Source organism: Cyprinus carpio, chromosome A21 (assembly GCF_018340385.1).
Source record: "Cyprinus carpio isolate SPL01 chromosome A21, ASM1834038v1, whole genome shotgun sequence".
Classification (NCBI taxonomy): Eukaryota; Metazoa; Chordata; class Actinopteri; order Cypriniformes; family Cyprinidae; genus Cyprinus; species Cyprinus carpio.
The window spans coordinates 4786048-4805796 of NC_056592.1; the positions used below are offsets into that span (position 1 = coordinate 4786048).

Below are 19749 nucleotides of genomic sequence, written 5' to 3' on the forward strand. Positions count from 1 at the left end.
CCTACACTGCTTTATGTATCGTATCCCTGAGGTTTGTTCATGCTTGGAAAAAACGTAAAGCTGAATAACAGGTTGTAAGACACAAGGATAAATGAAAGGGGGAGAAGAGAGACGAAGAAAGAGAGCAGGGGGAGGGAGATGATAGAAAGAGAAATAACGTCTTCCTCTTTGTGCTGTCAGAGTTAAGCAAGAGGAACTTCATTTGCTTTAAAGTAAACACTGCTGGTCTGTCATTAACAGCAAAGGCCAAAGTTCACAATCTTTTACAGTCTTTTAACAGCTATTGTTTCGTTCTCACTTTAAAATATCTGTACTGGAAAACTTAAAAGTGGCATTTGCTAAAGCAAGTAACACTATTACTATACTTCAGGTTAGAGATTTGAACAAACATCCAAGTATTAAAAGTTCATCCTGCACCCTTTATGCCATATTCTTTAATTATACCTCAAATGATGTTGCTTTTTAAGGAAATGTTTGCTATTATTTTCCAAACTCATCCTAATTACAGTGGATGATAAAATGGGCTAAAATAATCTTATATATAGCGAAAGATTGACATACTGCATCTAAAGACCAAAGAAAGGGTTATTTTGAGCAAGTAGTCAAATAGCATGGTAAAATTGTACCCAAGACACAAACAAACTGCCAAGTTCTGCACAGGAAAATCAACTTAGGCTACATTTTCTTCACAAGATGTATTCAAATGGTCCACAGGATATAGCAGGGTTGCCAGGTCTGCAAAACAAACAAACAAACAAACAAACAAACAAACAAACAAACAAAAACGCAGCAACAGTGTACAGGTAGCCAAATTTAGTGGACTTGGCAACAGTGACCAGGAGTTTTGCGTGGGGACAAAATATTTCGCAAAGTCCCAGTCAGGCGAATTTGCAGCGCAGACCAACAAGCTGCTTGGTTTGAAAGTGGCTTGTGCTTCATACAACTCTATTGTGATAGTGGACAATATACATGTTTTACACGTGAAATTCACTAATGTCCCTGTTATGGTATGCATAACATAGAAATCTATGACATGATTTAGCTGAGTTACCTTCATCCACACCATATCATGCTACAAAAATCCACTAGTCAAAATGCATCCTCTTTTCACACTTCTAATAATTATCCCAACTGATGAGAAACTGCAACCTAAATGCCATGAACAAGACCAGTGCGGTATCCATAGCAACATCAAAAGACAAACACATCTAGAAATGGTCAGGAAGCTGTGAAGTCAAGGATCGAGAATCTGTGTGTGTGAAATTGGATAATCAGAGAGTGAGACAGTGTGAGAAAATGAGGGAGGGGAGGGGGAGACAGAAAGCTTTTGTGCCTTATTTGAGACTGTGGTTGGTCGTAGCCCAGCCCAAGTAGGGCTAACTGCAGACTGGAGCAGTAGGTGTGGATAAAGGTTTTTCTAATTGCTTAGGGTTTGGGGTTTGTTTCTGTTGCAGCATTCACCTTTCGGCGTGCCACCTTTTGCCACACCCATTACTCTGAGCTGTAGCTACCCCTGCCTTGCCCAGCCTGGAGGCTACATACAGTATATCTGACCCAGTGTTGCCAAGTTCATGTGTTTCCCGTGGACTTGGGCTACTTTAACATTGTTGCTGCCGGTTGTTTTTCATGTCCGCAGGTTAAAGCAACCACAAAAAACAAGATATTTAGCCTATGGAATGTGAATTTTGCAGGGGAACCCCACCAAAAAAACATGTATTTTACCTGCTCCCCCCTCTCCTAATTGAGTAGTAATTGGGTGGGTTTTGTTGTGAAAACCTGGCAACCCTGAATTGACCCCACACAAAATAGTCATTTGAGACTGGGAAATGTAAACGAGCAAGATGAATGGCCACTTTCAGGTAATGATGCTATTTGAGGGGCTGGAAGCCTGTTTCCACCTATGTGTGAAACTAAAAGGGTGATTGTGATGGTTGAACAAAGAAATACAATAACATTGCAAGATATTGCAAGTCACAATTAGGGAAACAAAATCACATTTGTGAAATATGAAGTCACTGCAAGATATACACTACTATTGAATAGTTTGGAGTCAGTGAGAATTTATAATAAAGACATTAAAATGTTTATTTAGCAAGAACACATAAAACTGATCAAAAGTAAGAATAAAGGCATTAATAATATATTTATATTTCAAATTAATTCTGATCCTTTGAACTTTCTATTCATCAATGAATCCTGTAAAAAACTATATCATGTTTCCCACAAAAATATTAAGTACTGTAGCACAGCTGTTTTTAATATTGATAATAAGCAAATGTTTCTTGAGCAGTATATTATAATGATTTCTGAAGAATCATGTGACACGGAAGACTGGAGTAATGATGCTGAAAATTCAGATTTGCATCACAGGAATAAATGACTTTTTAAAATATACTCAAATAGAAATCAGTTATTTAGAATTGTAAAAATGTCCCAATATTAGTGTTTTTACTGTATTTTTGATCAAATAAATGCAGCCTGGGTGAGCATAAGAAACACCTTTCAAAAATATTTGTAAAAAATCTGACCAACCCCAAACTTTTAATCAGTATTTTTTTCTAAGGCAGAAACAGGTTTTTATAAGAAGCAGCAAACTGAGAGAAATAAAGTTTCTCAGTTTTATTATTAGTAGCTGACATATTGCTCATACTTTTCTGTACATAATAAGTGCTGTAGAAATTAAGAATTCAACTCCTGTGGCTTGTTGAGCAGAAGTATGCCATATTTTTCTAAGAAATCTGACCTATAGATTTCACCTGGTGGATGACCTTTTTTTTTTTTTTTTTTTTTTTTTACTTTTAAATAAATTCTATTTGATGTCCTATAAACTTCTAAATTCTAAACTTCGAAAAAAAAAAAATAAAAAAAAATCTGGTGTTCAGACCTGAAGAGACTCAAAGAATCAAAGGTTTAAAGCTAGTTCAACAGGTTTAGAGGGTTTCTGTAGACAGATGATGTTGTTAGTGGTATGCTAAATATTTGCTTAACTAGGGAGTGGATAACATTGCACTATCACTGATCAATGGAGTACAGTGTGAATGCACTAGAGCTGCAGTTTCACTGATAAAACCAGGCAAGTCAACATATCGAGATATTTCAATATGAAACATACAAGTGATCAAAACAGGACAGACATTAAAAGTGCACTATTTATTAAAACAGGCAGAATGAATTCATGAACAAATTCACTGTGTTCATGTTCCATTTTGTCCCCACAAAAGTTACTAAAAGTGTTCAACCAAAAGAATGTTAACATTGTGTAGCCACAAAGATAACATCAAGTCTTACATCACAAAGTTAAGTTTCAGTGTTTGTGATGATGATACAACATACGACTCACCTATACATAATGTACAGTATCCACACGTGATCCAAGGAACTCAATTATTCATAGCAGACTAACAATTCAGCAGAAAAACAACATTTCAAAGCAAATAAAACATTTATTTACATGGGACTGTGCTTTTAGGGGTAAAGTGGGATACGTGTGTTAACAGGTGCATTTACTTGTAAGAGGTACAGTGACATCTGATAAACCAAAAGATTGTGATAAAATTAAAAAGGTGTGAATGAAGATTCAGACGCACTCTGACTGGGAATTCTAGAATGCCATAATGACGATGAGATAATGACATTTTGTTTCCAGAGATACAGTTGAATTTAGAAAATGAATCTGCATGAATGTAGAAAAATATCATTCAAACGTGCATCACAGACAAGAATAGTGACCTAATTATAGATATTATACAGTGGCGTATGAAAACAATAAGACATTGTGACTAACTAGCAAAAAATCATTGCCAATCAGGTTTGAGACAATAGAAAAAAATAAGAAAATATTAAAAACAATAATAATTCTGGCTAAACGACAAAGTTAAAACATACTTACATTTCATAGAATTTTAACATTTTTAAATTCACATTATATATAATTTCACAAGGCCCTTCTGAACAATATCAAATGTAACAACAGAACAATCTGGCTGGGTTGCTTCTCTTCAAGTTTTATGGGACTTCTTTGTCTTCATGACTCTGAGCTTTAGACTGAACGCTAAACAGACTGTTCAAACTCTTTGTGGCTCCTTAAGCTTTGGGTTTACGAAGGTCTCTCAGCTGAATCAAAATATCTTAATAAACACTTCAATCCGCTCTCAGACAGCTTAAATATCCAATAGAGAACATAAAGCATGAATTTGAAGGTAAATCTTCTGTATATTCCACAGTGCTACTGATAAATCCATAAACTCATGTCCATCATGGTCCATGTCCATCTGCTCTCAGCAGGCGCTGCTCTCTGTGTTGCCTGTGCTGGAAGTATATGTGTTGGTCCTTTTAGAGTACTTCATCGAGCTGAACGAGACCCTCATCCTCTCCACCGTACGGCTGCTACGGCACAGTAGTGTGTTCTTGACCTGCTCTCTGAACTCATCCGAGACGTAATAGTAGATGAAAGGGTCCAAACAGCTGTTGAGACTGGCCAAGCACAGTGTGAGGATGTAGAAACCATAGCCGTTATTGGCCCAGCCGTTTCGCAGGAGAGCGTAGTGCACGACCAACATCACGTTACTTGGGATGAAGCACACCAAGAACGTTACGAGCACTGTGAGGATGAGAACCATGGCTCGTCGACGGCTTTTTCCAGCGCTGCCCTCGACTGCGGAGTCCCCAAGCTTGCGAAGGAGAAGAACGTAAGCGGCAATGATGACCAACATTGGGATGAAGAACACAAGACCTGCCATCACCATAAAATAATAATAAGGCAGCTGAACATCCAGGAACGTATTGCCCGAGACAAAGTTCTTCTGGCTGATACTATTGACATCGTGGCAAGTGGTGATGTTGAGGTCTGAGAGTTCAACTGTTTGCTGGTACAGGTACAAAGGTGTAGTACTGACCCCAATGAAGATCCAAATACACACAGATACGATGATTGCAAACTTGTTGTTTTTCCTTTGCTGGGTGAGTGGGTGAGCGCAGACCCAGTACCGCTGAATGCTCAGACAAGTGATGAAGAGGATGGAGCAGTACATGTTGCCATAGAAGAAACCCACCAAAACTTTGCACATCCCTTCCCCGAAAGTCCAGTTATTTCCTTTCAAATGGTAAGCGATCTTGAGAGGCGTCCAGATAACAAACATAAGGTCAGCCAGCGCAAGGTTGCCCATGTAAATGGCAGCAGGATGAACGGTCTTTGACCGGAACAGCAAGACCCATATAGCCATTGCGTTGGTTGGCAACCCCACCACAAAAACAATGATGTAAATAATTGGCAGGAAGATGGTTGTGAGACTGCTCTTTAGTGTATCTGTAACGATCGGATCAATGAAGAATTTGCCTGATTCTTCATCCTGCACGACTATTAAACCTCGTCCTTTCTCTCTAACTGAAACAAAACACATAGATTCACATTATTAATGACTGAATTACAAACAAAAGTGCGTTAGAAAAACAAGTAGGCCAAAGATAAAAGGATGTTAGAAAACTACGGACGAATTAAAGCGACTCACCTGTCTCCACCGATACAAAAATCACACACACGTAAAAAAACAAGACCAGATATCTTGCTGAGTCAGCCATAATACGTGTTTCTTAAACTTCTCGGTATTTCCTGAAGAGATATGAAAGTCCGGCTCTTGGAGCGTCGAATGAGCTGTCCTCTCCCTGAGTTTAGAAACTTCTCTACATGAATTGTTTTTGGTCGACCTTAAAGAAGGAAGGACACACCTTACTGAGAGCTCTAAGCACGCCGTGTTCGCTTACCTGCGTGACGTCACACTCACGCACTCCGGTCTGATCCTGCTGCGTCCGAGTTTCGAGTTCCGACCGAAATCAACCGCGTGAGTCGAGAGGGAGGACAGAGAGACCGAGACTGTATTATGTCATACTGAAACCTTTAACATTACAGTTTTAACAACAATGCTATTTAAAGAGTTTTTAGGTGCCATTTTTTAAATGTATATAGTTAAGACTTAAGTCTACATGTTCTTACCAAATGTACCTTTTCATTTGATTTTTTATCTATTTCATCAATCTGACATCACATTGTTTTTAGTCCACAATTGTGAATAACACACTAAAACGAAAATGATTAAAATAATGATAAAATGATAAAATATATCCTGATATTAAAATAAAACCATAAACTTGAGGGACAATTAGACTCGTTGCCCTGGCAACTAAAATATGTTTAACTCTGTTGCGTTGTTAACGTTTTTCAGTAAAATCAATGTAATATATTTTTGTTCAGTAATTTTTTTCTTCTTCTTTATTTTGTGTTTTGAGAGAAATTCATGATATTAATTAATATTTATGCTATAAAAAATCCTAATAATTTCAGTTATGGCAGTATTTCATGTTAAAACAGACAATGCCTTTAAAATCCAGTTTTTGAAGGAAGATTAGTGCCATCTGTTGGGAGTAAAAAAATAAATAGTAGTAATAATAATAATAATAAAAAAACACATCAAACAATTATTATTATTATTATTATTATTTTTTTTTTTGGTCACATAGCGACTGCCATAGAAGTTACTACGATTCGTATGGAATTTGTAACATTTCAAAACATTTTTTTTCGGTCTAAAATAAGGGTTAAGTATCCTTAAAATGAAACTGAAATAAAGATATTTGGAAATATTAAAACAAACTAAAATTAATATGAAAACTGAAAATATAAAAAGAAAATCTAATCAAAATATGAATAAATACCATAATAGTATTTAGATAATACTAAATCAACACTAACAACAACTCAGCACATGTAGATTAAAATGTACACTTTGTCCTGAGGCTAATTTAAAAGAATACACAACCTTTTTGACAAGGTTGCATAACTGTCTGTATTTTGTCAACACCATCAGATATTTCTCTTTTTTTCATATGCACCTACTATGATTTCAACATGGGCATAATTTTAGGTACTTTTGCTTATATATATATATATATATATATATATATATATATATATATATATATATAAATTTTATATTAAGTAATTCATTGCTACATTTTTTTTGACCTATGTAACATGTCTTTTCAATGAAGTGTGATTTGATAAAGGACAATGGTTTGTGTGTGTGTGTGTGTGTGTGTTTCTCAAACAACTGCAAATCGATTTTATGATTTGACTAGTTAAATAAAAAGCTGCTCTGTGGACTTTGGTCATATCCTACCTGCTTTCTGTCTCGTTGAGAAAACAAGGCCATATATACACACAGCAAATCACAGGCAGACATGGAAAGACAAATTTATTGATCAATAAATGCAGGCCATTCTTTAAAAATGACAAATACAAAATACACCACAGATAAAACAACATTAAAACCTATACATGTGCTTTGAAACCAAGTGGGGCACAGGTGTGCAAAAAGAAATCAGCATTTATAAGATTAATGCATAAAAAAAAATGAGACAGTGAATGGTGCTACCATTCCAGCATTTAGTGCGTTACAACACATGGGAATGAGGTTATGTTTGCTGGTTATACATTCACGCATCTAAAACTGGACACCACTGGTGTGACTCACATAACATTTCACATTCTTTTAGAGACACTTGTACATGCATTTATGTAAACAGGAATAAATGCAAAATGGTTTCTGTAACAGGTGCTCAAAATATATAACAGCTCCAGTTATTCAGTCAAGTTCCACCAAACTAGATTAAAGGTCATTTGAGAGGGGATTCTGAGAAATCCTACTAAACCAACCTGTAACTAGTGACGTAATGGCAACACAATAATAACAACAACACTTCAACATTTCCATGGTAACTATGTCATCAAACAGAAGGCCATTTGTAGTTCCAAGAAGTGAGAACCCTTGGAGGTCCTTTTAAGGTCTTAAGATCTTCAATTTATGTGAGATTATGAAAAAAGATTTTTATTCGTTGACTGAATTACATGTTAAATGTTGACAAATCAGTGCATGTTTCAGAAACTTGTTCCTCCAGCCCTTACAACATTTAATAATAAAACAACAAGAGCTTATATACTTTTCAAGATGCATTGTAGACCATCAGAGCATAGCACTGATTTAAAACAGTTCTCTGTCGTTCTTAGTAGGAAGTGCTCTGCGTGTTTCCAGACTCTGACGTGTAGGTACTGTTTTTCTTTGAATACTTCAGTGCACTGAAGGAAACCCGCATCCTCTGCGCGGTGCGTTCGCTGCGACAAAGAAACGTGTTTCTTACATGCTCTCTGAACTCATCCGAGATGAAATAATATACAAACGGATCGACGCAGCTGTTGAGGCTGGCCAGGCATAGCGTTGTAATATAGAAGCCGTAACCGCTGTCCTGAACTCCCATCAAGAGCAGTGAGTAATGCACCATAACCATGATGTTACTCGGGGTGAAACACACTAGGAACATCACCAGCACAGTGACGATGAGGATGACAGCCTTCCTTCGCTTCTGAACGATGTTAGTGTCTGTCATCGAGCTCTTTAGGGCACGTAGCATCTGCACGTATGCCACTATACATATTATGCAGGGAACTATGAATCCAACAACTCCCATAATCAGGAAGTATATCGAAGGGTAGCGCGATTGGCTGGGGCGAGTGACATCATGACAGGTAACAATATTCATGTTTGTGACCTTCACAGTCTGGTCATAAAGAAAAAGAGGCACGGTAATGACCCACACAACCAGCCACACACACACAGACACACCAGCTGCCAATTTGTTGTTCCTTTTCTGCTGGGAAAGAGGATGTACTATGGCCCAGTACCTCTGGACACTAATACATGCAATGAAAGCAGTTGAACAATACATGTTCCCGTAGAAGAAGCCCACCAGGACTTTGCACAGGGCTTCTCCGTAGATCCAGTGATTCCCGTTAAAATGGTACGCGATCTTTAAAGGAATCCAGATTACAAACAGCAGGTCTGCCAGCGCAAGGTTGGCCATGAAGATGGATGAGGGATGTTTCTTCTTCGTCCTGAAGAGGAACACCCAGATGGCCATAGCGTTGGCCGGCAAGCCCACACTGAAGACGATGATATACACCACTGGGAAGAAGATCTGGGTGAGCCTGCTGTTCAGTACGGCAACAGCAGTGGACGTCACTGACACTCCATGCTCAGTTTCATCACCAGTAAAGCCCCTGTCTGTGGCAGGATCTATAGATAAATAGAATGACAGAATGAAAGAACAATAGATTGATTAATGACAGTTAGATAGATAGATAGATAGATAGATAGATAGTCAGAGTGGTAGAAAGACAATGATTCATAGTGGACAAATGAATAATCAGTATTGGTCAGCATGTAAGCTATGAAATCTGTCTATTGTAAAGGAGCAAACATGTCTGGTGTGATCCACACTATTATTACTCATAACAAAGGCTATATCCAGCAGCAAAAAAACGCATTACAAACCTCAGGCATTTTGTCAGGGTGAGGCAGCTATAAACAATGTGAAATCAAACTCATAGCCTACATATAAACACTGGTTACTCAAAACATAATACATTTTTACATACTAAAATATACTGCTTCATATATACACCACATTAGTGCACTTATGTGTACCAGAAGTAACATACTCATTCAACAGAGAACTAGAGCATCATTAATATCTGTCAAACAGATTTAGGTCAGAGAAACATTAAAAGAATAGGGAAAAAACGAAGTCAATTGAGACGCTTCTCTTTAACTTTAAACAGGAAAACAAATTCTTACTTTGACTAGACAGGTTCACGGTGATTAAGATAAGCAAAGCTGAAATCCAGATCAGTCGGTGTGCCATTATTCCTGCGAAATTAACTGGAACCGTTTTATTTGTCGAAGCGTGGACTGTTTCCGTCATGAACGTAAACAGATTCGGCTCTTTTTTATAGTCAGGTGTGGAGCTCACCGTCCGTCAAAGACATGTGACCTTCACTCGGTCACGCCCTTCAGATTCAGAAGAGATATGACCAGGTGACACAATTACGTATGCATTTGATATATTTCTTCGGTCATTACAAACACAAAACTTCAACGTACACAGGCTACCCTTCATTTGTAAGAACAAATGCGCTTGTTTTTTTGAAGATACGGTTAAAAAAAAAAAAAAAAACAGTTATCAACATACCCGCTGGCAATACATATATAGCACACACACACACACACACATACATTATATGTATGTACATGTTACATTATATGTATGTACATGTGCACACACACACACATAGTCTACATTCATACATACTATGGTTTTAAATGCAGTTTTTTTTTTCGGAAAGAAAGACTTGTGTATGTGCAAGACAGTCCATTTAGTCTGATGTGTGACCCACTTTATGAAGTCCACTAAACGAAAACAACTGCGCTACAAATAAGTGTTTAATATTACATATTAATATTGCATTAGCAGCCTACTGCAATCCGACGATGTCTGTATGCCATTGGATCAGAGCGCTGTCAATTGCTGCCTGATCGTTTCATGTAAAGTTTGCATTTGGAGCGCTCAACAACATCATTCGATAAATGGGTTTTGTCAATGCTTTGGCAAGGTAACGCTTTTTTTATTTTATTTTATTTTATTTATTTTATTTTAATTGACCATTCAATAAAAATACATAAATAATATATAAAACACAAATACAAGTAAAAAGTGCACAAAATCAGTGGGCCCTATTTATTTATTTATTTTTGCAATTTATTATTCATTTATTCATTAAAAATGTCAAGAAAACAAAACATAAAACCTCATTGTCATTTTTGTGAATGAAGCCTATAGGCTACATTTTTTATTTTTTAAAAATGAATCAGTTTATTTCTTAGGGCAGTATTTGTGACAGTTGAGAAATCACGTTGCGAAATTGGTCCAAAAGGTGTGTTTTTTTGCACCGATGCATTGTTAAAGCATCAGTGTGTTGTGTAATATTCACATATAAAACTTTAACGGCCAATTAAAAAATATCGGTATAGTAAATGTTTTAAAATAAAATAAATGTTTTATTTTCATTTATTATACAATTAACAAAAGCAAAAAAGACCTCTAACACTAGCTTGCTCTATTCATTTTCTATCTTATTTTTATTATATTATTTAAAAAGCCCTTGCTATGTGTACTGCGTTTAAGCTAACTGAGACTTGTTATAGCACGTGTATATCATTGCTCTTTTGTTGATTTTGATTGCTTCCATTGTCCTCATTTAAGTCGCTTTGGATAAAAGCGTCTGCTTAATGACTAAATGTAAATGTAAAACTCTCTTTTTCACAAGATCGATACATCCTTTATTAAACCAATTTGTTGAATTTAATGCATACTTACAGAAGTGTCGAAATGCTGATTCAATTCATTCACTTCTTACAGTGACAAATACAAACAGCACAAAACGCACAGGGCAGAGCGTCGCGTTATTTAAAGGGGAAGTTCAGGCGTCAAAGAGTAATGAGGGAATAAGTAGCTGCATTTTGATTGCTTTTATGTGACTGATCAAGCTTTTATATGTAGTTTGGGGTAACAAAGGGTTTTATATGTTTGACTGAAATAATAATGCAAAACCTGACACTTTAAATCAATGTTTCAAACAACAACAACAACTAAACAAAAACAAATGTAACAATTTATTATTTGTGTGATGAGAATTAGCAACTAGGGATTGCACAAACATGTTATGTATACATGTATAAGGCTTTACAGGCATCTAGTGGCTACACAGTTGTATTACAGGTAATAAATGGTTCAAAATGTATATCTTAACAGTGAATTTACAAATAATGCGTTCAGATTTGTGGAACTCATAATGAGTCTCCACACATTATCCACACATTACTATGACAACCAGTATGAATGTTACAAGAAACTGCAGTCTGAAAAGAAATTTTACACACACACACACACACACACACACACACACACACACACACACACACACACACACACACACACACACACACACACACACACACACACACACACACACACACACACATATATAATATATATTTGTTGTATATATATATATATATATATATATATATGTGTATCGGTGTTGCTATTTAAGATTTGATTGTTTACATAATCAGTTTTGTGTTATTTTACAGATACTATAAATAATTGACTATACATACACATAACCTAAGACAGACTATACAATTCGGCTACTGCACAGTCATTATGTAAAGGACATGACAATAAAGCTCAGCTTGACTTGATCTCGCAGCAGAAGTGAATACATTCTATTAAAGTGAATGGGAGCTGCTTATAATCCCTGTGAATACTACTGATATTCTCAAAAGTTACTCTGCAGTCGGGATATTTTTTTATCCACATTCACCATGGTCAGCCTAAGTGCCATACTGCAATTATAGTTTCTACACCTATACTAGCCTATTATACAATTTGCTTAATTTATATACCACCTTCACAATGTGTAGGAATCTTCTGAATATAATTAACGATGGCCACGGTTTGATGTATTTTGAGAAGTAATTTGGTTGCCAGATCTAGACTGCATTAAAGGCAGCACATGTAGTCTGCTTGGTTATGGTGTTTGCATTAAGTAGACATATTGATAAACACCGCCACCTAGAGAACTGATTATCACAGCCACGATGTGTGTTTCTTTTAAAGAAATGAATGGTAAATATAAATGTATTGTTCTGTGGTCTGTAAAGGCAAATTACAGTGTTAAAATAATAAAGTTAAAATTATCAAAAAAATATGCACATTAAAATAATAGACTACGTTGGGTTGACATATGAATAAACATCGCCACCTAGAGGATTGTTTTAAATCACAGCTCTGCGAATGTAGAACCAAGACATCAGTAAAGTCAATGACCACATGGATTCAGTCAAATGGTAGTTCAAGTTTTGTTATTTTGTTTATTTATTTATTAAGAGAGACATGGATATGGATATAGATAGATAGATAGATAGATAGATAGATAGATAGATAGATAGATAGATAGAGTATTACAACAGTGACAGATTTCCAGTAGTTACTATCTCTTTTTCACACATTTACTTACTAGATAGTAGGCAGACAGATAACCATTTCTGCAGATTGAGTATGTATGAACTAATGAAACCCCTGAATGCAGTGTAAGTTGCATTTGATAAAGGGGTTAATTAAGTGCAATGTAAATAATTTAAAGCGAGAACTGCTTTTTGTTTAGTCTACTTTTTTGTTTAACAGTGCAGCTTAGGTAAGAGGATTTTGTGTTGGTGTGACTGATAGTATGATGGCATGGTTTGATGGTGTGTTCACTGTTTTTGCCTTACTGCCCTAAACAGAGAGGAGATCTGTTGTCTGTACTGCGACGAGCAGTAGTAGTACAGCAGAGGGTCCAGAAAAACACTTGCGCTCCCCAAACACACAGCGAACAAGTAAACTAAATAGGTATCTAACCCACTGCTTCCCATGGCTATACAAACACAGTGGTACAACAGGAAGCCATTAGATGGTGCAAAGCACACTACAAACTCAGTCAACACAGCAGTAGCCATAATTGCAGCCCTCTTTCGGTTGTCTGAAGAAGATGGTGAAGTTGCTGAGTGATCATGTTTGACACAGAGCACATATATGATAGTAGAGTAGCTCACTAAGATGACGACTAGCGGCAAGAAGAAGAAGATGCAGGGGATGATTAAGAACACAGATAAGTATAGCATCACTGATGAGTCTTCCTCCAACAAGTCGAAGCAGGTGACTCCCAGATTCTTGAAACTGAATGTTTGTCTCAATGCAAGAAGTGGTGCTATGCCAGCGACTGCCAGCAGCCAGACCAGCACACATACACATGTGGCTTTCTTTGCGCTCCTCCAGGTCAGAGAAGTGATGGGAAACACGACAGCCAGCAGCCTGTCCACACTCATGCACATCATCAGCAGTATGGAGCAGTACATGTTGCAGTAGTAAGTTGCACTAAGCAAACGACACGCTGCCTCACCGAACACCCAATCTGAAGCGTTCAGCTGGTAGTGGATCTTCAGAGGCAGCAGCAGGGTGAAGAGCAGGTCCACACACGCCAGGTGAGACATGTAGATCACTGCTGGTGTCTTCTCTCGAATCTTACAGGTGAATGTTACCAAGGCCAAACCATTCAGGGGCAAACTAATGAGGATGACGAAGATGTAGATCGAGGGCATGATGCGTGTGACCATCAAGCCTTTAAAGACGAGAACAACCTCATGTGGGGCGACCAATGGCCCAGAGGATGTTATAGTTTGGTTATTGTAAGTCACTGCACTAGTATTTGTCTTAAACATTGCTAATAGTTTCTTAGTTGTCTTGTTCAAAAAGCCAAATGGAAAGTAGTCCATGGGGCCAGAATCTGTAACAAAACACAGCACAGTCAATCCTTTAAATTACTGGCTTTAGTTTAAAACAAAACCCATCTGACAACAGATCTCATTTACTTTAACAACTACAGATCACCAGAATTCTAAATAACTGTTGCACTATTTTACCTAATAAGCTAGGTAAATTCCTTTTTAGCACATCAGCAAATCACAACTGAAAATCATGTCTCTCACAAGATCACTGATGTACTTACCGTTGAATGTAAGATCCGCAAATGAAGGAAATTCATTGAAGTCCACCATGATTTCTGATTAATTGTCAGTTTCAAGAATTTTACAACTTAAAATAATCAAACTTTAGAATGTCTAGATGGACGGACACGGCCATACACTGTTGTGCTGAAGAAAGTGATTTCTAATGTTTGAAGATGAAAGGATGCGCTTTAAAATGAGGTGACATCACTGAAGTCTTCAGTGCGTGAGATGAGAAGATAAATAGATGTTGATTGGTTTGGGTGTGACTTACCCAAAAGTGCTACCAGTATTTCAATACATTTTCTGCTCTGCGGAAACATCCCCTCACGTATTAATGCATATTGTCAATTTGTTTCTATGTCTTTGTATAAATGATCAACAATATATTTTGTTTTTCTTGTTTACATTTATCACTTAATTTTCAAATAAATAAATAAATAAATAAAAAGGGATGCAAATTTGCTCAGTCCATGTGTTTGTGAGAGTATTGTCTTTTCAGTCATATACAGGAATGGAGTGGAACACACTGCATAACTACAAGTACATCCGCAAAACATATTACACACAGCACAAGGAATACTTAATGGACATACTGTTAACAATAGCACTTCTGTTAACATTGCACACGGACAACAATATATGAATAAATCACAATGAATGGGAAATTACACCATGCATTTCAGGGTCTTGCGGTCTGAAGCTATGCACTCTCCTGACCATACATTGATGCATGTGGTTAGAACACAAATGTCCACAGAATGTGTAAGAGCCCAAGTGATGTTGCCTGTAATGAGCAGATCTGGAAACTTGATGCTAATGACCATTTCTTTGAGGAAGCATTGATGTGTGATGGGAAATTTTCATTTTGGGACATCCTGAAGTGATCTGCATGTTCGCAGTGAATGTGCACCAACACCAAGAAATTAGACAATTTCAATCAAAAGTTTACAAATAATATTACAGATTCATATCTGCAGTACATAGTAAATGACAGGAATGTAAAGTAGATACTTCGTTAATGTGACTCAAAAAATTTGAAGGGAAAAAACATTCACTTTGATGATAATTATATATTTTACACATACTGTAAATAACTGATGTCTCTGCTACCCCAAACATGTTAAATGAATCGCAACATAACTGTTCACCAAGGTGTATTTGATTAATTATTGGAAAATGGCTCACAATAAAAAAAGAAAAGAAAAGATGAGCCAAATCAATAAGTAATGTAGTACTGGGTTTTCATTGACATTTGACTCTTTTCAATGTAAAAAAGAAAACAATATTTAACTGTGACACTAAGAACTAACTGCTTGGTGACGATATAATTTATTACTGTTTATCAAAGTGGGATGAGTGAGGAACGTGCCAGGACTCAAACTCGAGTCGAAACACAGTGAACTCCTACAGCTTTATTATAACTAATGATGAATTACGGTTTTGGTGTAATGCATTTTAGGAAATAGCTAGTCTAACAAATTTTAAATGCACTAAACACAATGTGTACACTGAAAATTTATTTACATTGAGTAGACATATTGATAACCACCTAGAGGATTGCTTTATCACAGCCTCTGTGCGAAGATGTGAGTGCAATCAGTGATTAAATGGCTTCAGTCAAATGTTATTACAGGTTTTTATTTATTTTTGTTTTATATATTAATATAAATAATATGTTATGTATTATGAGCAATATTCTCCAAGACTTCCACTGACACAACACAATAGCTACATATTGTTAATATATGTGTGCACACAGAGACAATGAACACCTGCACTTTATTTCATGTTGGTTAATACTGGCAAATAAATACATGTGGGGAACTTGTCAAGCAAACAAAGGATACAGCTCAGAATATGGCTAGATGCTGTTTTAAGAGAGATCTGCTACTCATTTGTATTTTTTCCTGTGAAGCTGTAGTGCAGTGAGAGGTTTTTAGGTGTCTGACAGTGTTTTTGCTCTCTTTTTTGCTTAATTGCACCAAAACACAGAGCGGATCTGCTTTCTGCATTGAGACGAGCCATAGTAGTACAACAGAGGGTCCAGAAAAAGACTTGCGCTCCCTAAACACACAGCCAACAGGTAAGCCACATATGATGAATCTCCCTCACGGTGGCCTCCATTAGCTAAAAGATAACAGTGGTACAACAGGATGCCATTGGTTGGAGCAAAGCACAACACAAACTCAGTCAGCACGGCTACAGCAATAATCACAGCTCTCCTTCGGCTATCTGAAGATGAGGATGATGTTGCTAAGCGATCAGATTTTACATTTAGTGCATATATGATGGAGACGTAGCTCACAAAGGTGATGACCAGAGGCAAGAAGAAGTAGAGGCAGGAGAGGATGGAGAACAGGTACACATAATACATTACAGTAGTGTAAATTTTGCGTAGCACATTATGGCAGGTGACGCCCACATTCTCAGTCTTAACTGTTTGTCTCACTAAGAGAAGTGGCACTGTACCAGCGAGCGCCAGCAGCCAGACAGACATACACATGTGGCTTTCCTTGTGCTCCTCCAGGTCAGAGAGGCGATGGGAAACACCACAGCCAGCAGCCTGTCCACACTCATGCACATCATCAGCAGTATGGAGCAGTACATGTAGCAGTAGTAAGCTGCACTGAACACACGACACATCGCCTCACCGAACACCCAATCTGAAGCGTTCAGCTGGTAGTGGATCTTCAGAGGTAGCAGCAGGGTGAAGAGCAGGTCCACACACGCCAGGTGAGACATGTAGATCACTGCTGGTTTCTTCTCTCAAATCTTACAGGTGAATGTTACCAAGGCCAAAGCGTTCAGGGGCAAACTAATGAGGATGATGAAGATGTAGAACAAGGGCATGATACGTGTGACTATTGGGCCTTTAAGGAAGTCAACAGCTTCGTCTGAGATGTTAAATGTTTCATTACTGCTCTTATCCATGCTTGAAAACAAACCTGGACCACATGAATTTGTACCAAAAGGAAAGTTCTCATACTACTACCAGACAATAACAAAATCAACTTTAACACATGAACAGCTACAGTACATATGTTGAATGACTCAAGGAATGGTGTGGTTAGATGATTAAGTCACTGCACCCAGAATATTACCAACCTGAAAATGTAACTATTATATGACGCGATTTTGTATGCATTTGTACAATGTGAATCATACAAAAACATAGCATTACAAAAAAGGTAAGTGTGCACCCCTAAACATAACTGTCAGTGGTTATAGTTATGAATTGCTATGAGATTGTGTTGCATATTACTCTGATGAAGGGTTAAGGTAAAAGGAAGTTTTTGTAGCAAGATGGCAGAACAGAGCCAGAATCTGTAATCAACAAGAGACCATTAGTGAAAGCTCTCATAATACCATCAGACAATAATTATGTGGACACATTTGCAAAAAGGCTTTGATGGAGATTATGTAATATTAAAGGAATTGAAATTCAAGCTTCAGGATATTTATTGTGCATAAATACACTTTATGATGCTTATGAGGGATGATAAATGAAATATGATACAGCAATTGACAATGTTAAATGAAACCTTCACCACTGATAGAAACCAACTAACAATAGTGCTTTATTGTGAAATATACTTTCTTCATTGCAAACAAAATCCAATGAAAAACATTATACAGTAACAACCCCCTAAGTAGCTGTTACTCTCATAATATGTATAAATTAAAATGAATAAATAACCAGATTTCTATCACACATCTTTATTATATACAGCACAGTGTTGTTAATGCTAACTAAAACTAACATTAAAACTATTAAAAATAATTTTTGTTACTGAAATGAAACTGGAATAAAATAAAATCTAACTATTAGATGAACAATATAAACATAGAAACTTAAAATGTGTTCAAGACGTAGTTTCACTGTATATTTCTACATTCAGATGATATCACAGGCAGGCTTGGCAAAAATTTGTATTTGTTCATACAGAAATATTTAAGTAGAAGAGCTGCATGTAACAAAACCTGTAACAATAACACCAACAGTGAAATTTCTTGTGAGGCACATTATGTAAAAAGCTTTTATGAAGGCTTTATGTGAAATAAACAACGGTCATAAAACTGTATGGTAACAAATAAGATAGAGGATCCAAATGGAGTAGTTTATTGAAGGGGTAATCCACAAACGTAATCCAAATGGCAGGCAAAGGTCAAACACATATAGGCAAACCAAAACAACGACAAAATAAGGGGCTGGGGCAAATAGAGCAAAGCTCTGTTCACACTTCAAGCGACACAATCCCATTCATTTCAATGGAAAGCTGGCGATTTCTGGCAACAAGTGCGATAGCGGCTGTTGGCGACGTGACAAAGTTCAGAATCCTTCATATTTATGCAAATGAAGAGCGACTTTCGGGAGCAACAACCAATAGGAAAGAAGACAGCAGAGCTCATGATCATTCTCCTCTCAACCATAGAGAAACATAGGCAATGGAAAAAAAAGTAGGCTCTGGGGCCCATACTTCCGAGATCAAATAACACGTCCAAGATGATATCATTGCGCTAATCAGGATCTGGCTAATTCAGTTCTTTGAACGCACCTGTTGTTGATGATTAGTATGGCTGGATTGAGTAATCTGAGATTATTGCACATTCATGGGTTGGTTTTTAAAGGGGCTATCAACACTCAAAACCATGATCAGCAATGCAGCTATTGGCTGGCGCCAAGACAGCAACGTAATGACGTCATATAATTAAAAAAGACACCTGACGAAAGACTAGACAAATTTGTAGACTTTAATAAGAAAACAGCCAAGCAAACAAAACCAAATAATGTTATAATAGATAATTGAAATGTGCAGTTTTTATTTTTTTATTTTTTACATGATTACCAATTATTTATAGGCTGTTCATGATTTCTGTACAGGCTTTACATTTTTATTTCAATGTAGCAATTAGCAATTCATTTAACTTCATCTCCTAAACACCATCATGCATGTGACAGTATTAATTAAAGTTTCAAGGGTCAAGATCATGTTATCTGCATCTCCTGCGCTCCATCAGGCTATCCCATAATAGCTGTCATCACTCAAATTAATGCATGACTCTACATTAGGCTATATGAATAGGAAGTGTGTAAGATTCAAATACAATTATGAAGTAATTATTTTATGACAAAACATCTTTCAGTGAGTAAAACTGGCTGTTTATAGTATTATAGACTACAGAGTATTATTAGCCTATATTATATTTAAATTCTTTTTTAAATGATTATTTTTAAGTCATTGTTCCTGGATCA

General features: G+C 36.7%; 3 protein-coding genes and 1 pseudogene across 3 annotated transcripts; all 4 read right to left on the bottom strand.

Annotated features, from left to right (window-relative positions):
* Window positions 1-3131: 3131 nt before the first annotated feature.
* On the bottom strand, window positions 3132-5790 carry LOC109053821 (proteinase-activated receptor 2-like). Its single transcript, XM_019071125.2, has 2 exons — window positions 5508-5790; window positions 3132-5383 (listed from the first exon to the last, which is right to left on the bottom strand). Exons 1-2 carry the CDS (start codon window positions 5575-5577, stop codon window positions 4278-4280), a joined length of 1176 nt encoding a protein of 391 aa, XP_018926670.1. The 5' UTR covers window positions 5578-5790; the 3' UTR covers window positions 3132-4277.
* Window positions 5791-7230: 1440 nt separating this feature from the next.
* Window positions 7231-9870, bottom strand: LOC109053820 (proteinase-activated receptor 2-like). The gene is made up of 2 exons (XM_042778660.1): window positions 9684-9870; window positions 7231-9122 (listed from the first exon to the last, which is right to left on the bottom strand). Exons 1-2 carry the CDS (start codon window positions 9808-9810, stop codon window positions 8056-8058), a joined length of 1194 nt encoding a protein of 397 aa, XP_042634594.1. The 5' UTR covers window positions 9811-9870; the 3' UTR covers window positions 7231-8055.
* Window positions 9871-13202: 3332 nt separating this feature from the next.
* On the bottom strand, window positions 13203-14543 carry LOC109053839 (proteinase-activated receptor 1-like). The gene is made up of 2 exons (XM_042711406.1): window positions 14495-14543; window positions 13203-14272 (listed from the first exon to the last, which is right to left on the bottom strand). Exons 1-2 carry the CDS (start codon window positions 14541-14543, stop codon window positions 13203-13205), a joined length of 1119 nt encoding a protein of 372 aa, XP_042567340.1.
* A 1857-nt stretch (window positions 14544-16400) lies between these two features.
* Window positions 16401-17471, bottom strand: LOC109053840 (annotated as a pseudogene).
* Between the last annotated feature and the right edge of the window lie 2278 nt (window positions 17472-19749).

Coding starts and splice junctions, on each gene's coding strand:
- LOC109053821 (XM_019071125.2), bottom strand. CDS start 5,577: ATGGCTGACTCAGCAAGATATCTGGTCTTGTTTTTTTACGTGTGTGTG. Junction 5,384..5,507: donor TTTTGTATCGGTGGAGACAG/GTGAGTCGCTTT, acceptor GTTTTGTTTCAG/TTAGAGAGAAAGGACGAGGT.
- LOC109053820 (XM_042778660.1), bottom strand. CDS start 9,810: ATGACGGAAACAGTCCACGCTTCGACAAATAAAACGGTTCCAGTTAAT. Junction 9,123..9,683: donor CGTGAACCTGTCTAGTCAAA/GTAAGAATTTGT, acceptor ATTTATCTATAG/ATCCTGCCACAGACAGGGGC.
- LOC109053839 (XM_042711406.1), bottom strand. CDS start 14,543: ATGGTGGACTTCAATGAATTTCCTTCATTTGCGGATCTTACATTCAAC. Junction 14,273..14,494: donor TGCGGATCTTACATTCAACG/GTAAGTACATCA, acceptor GTTTTGTTACAG/ATTCTGGCCCCATGGACTAC.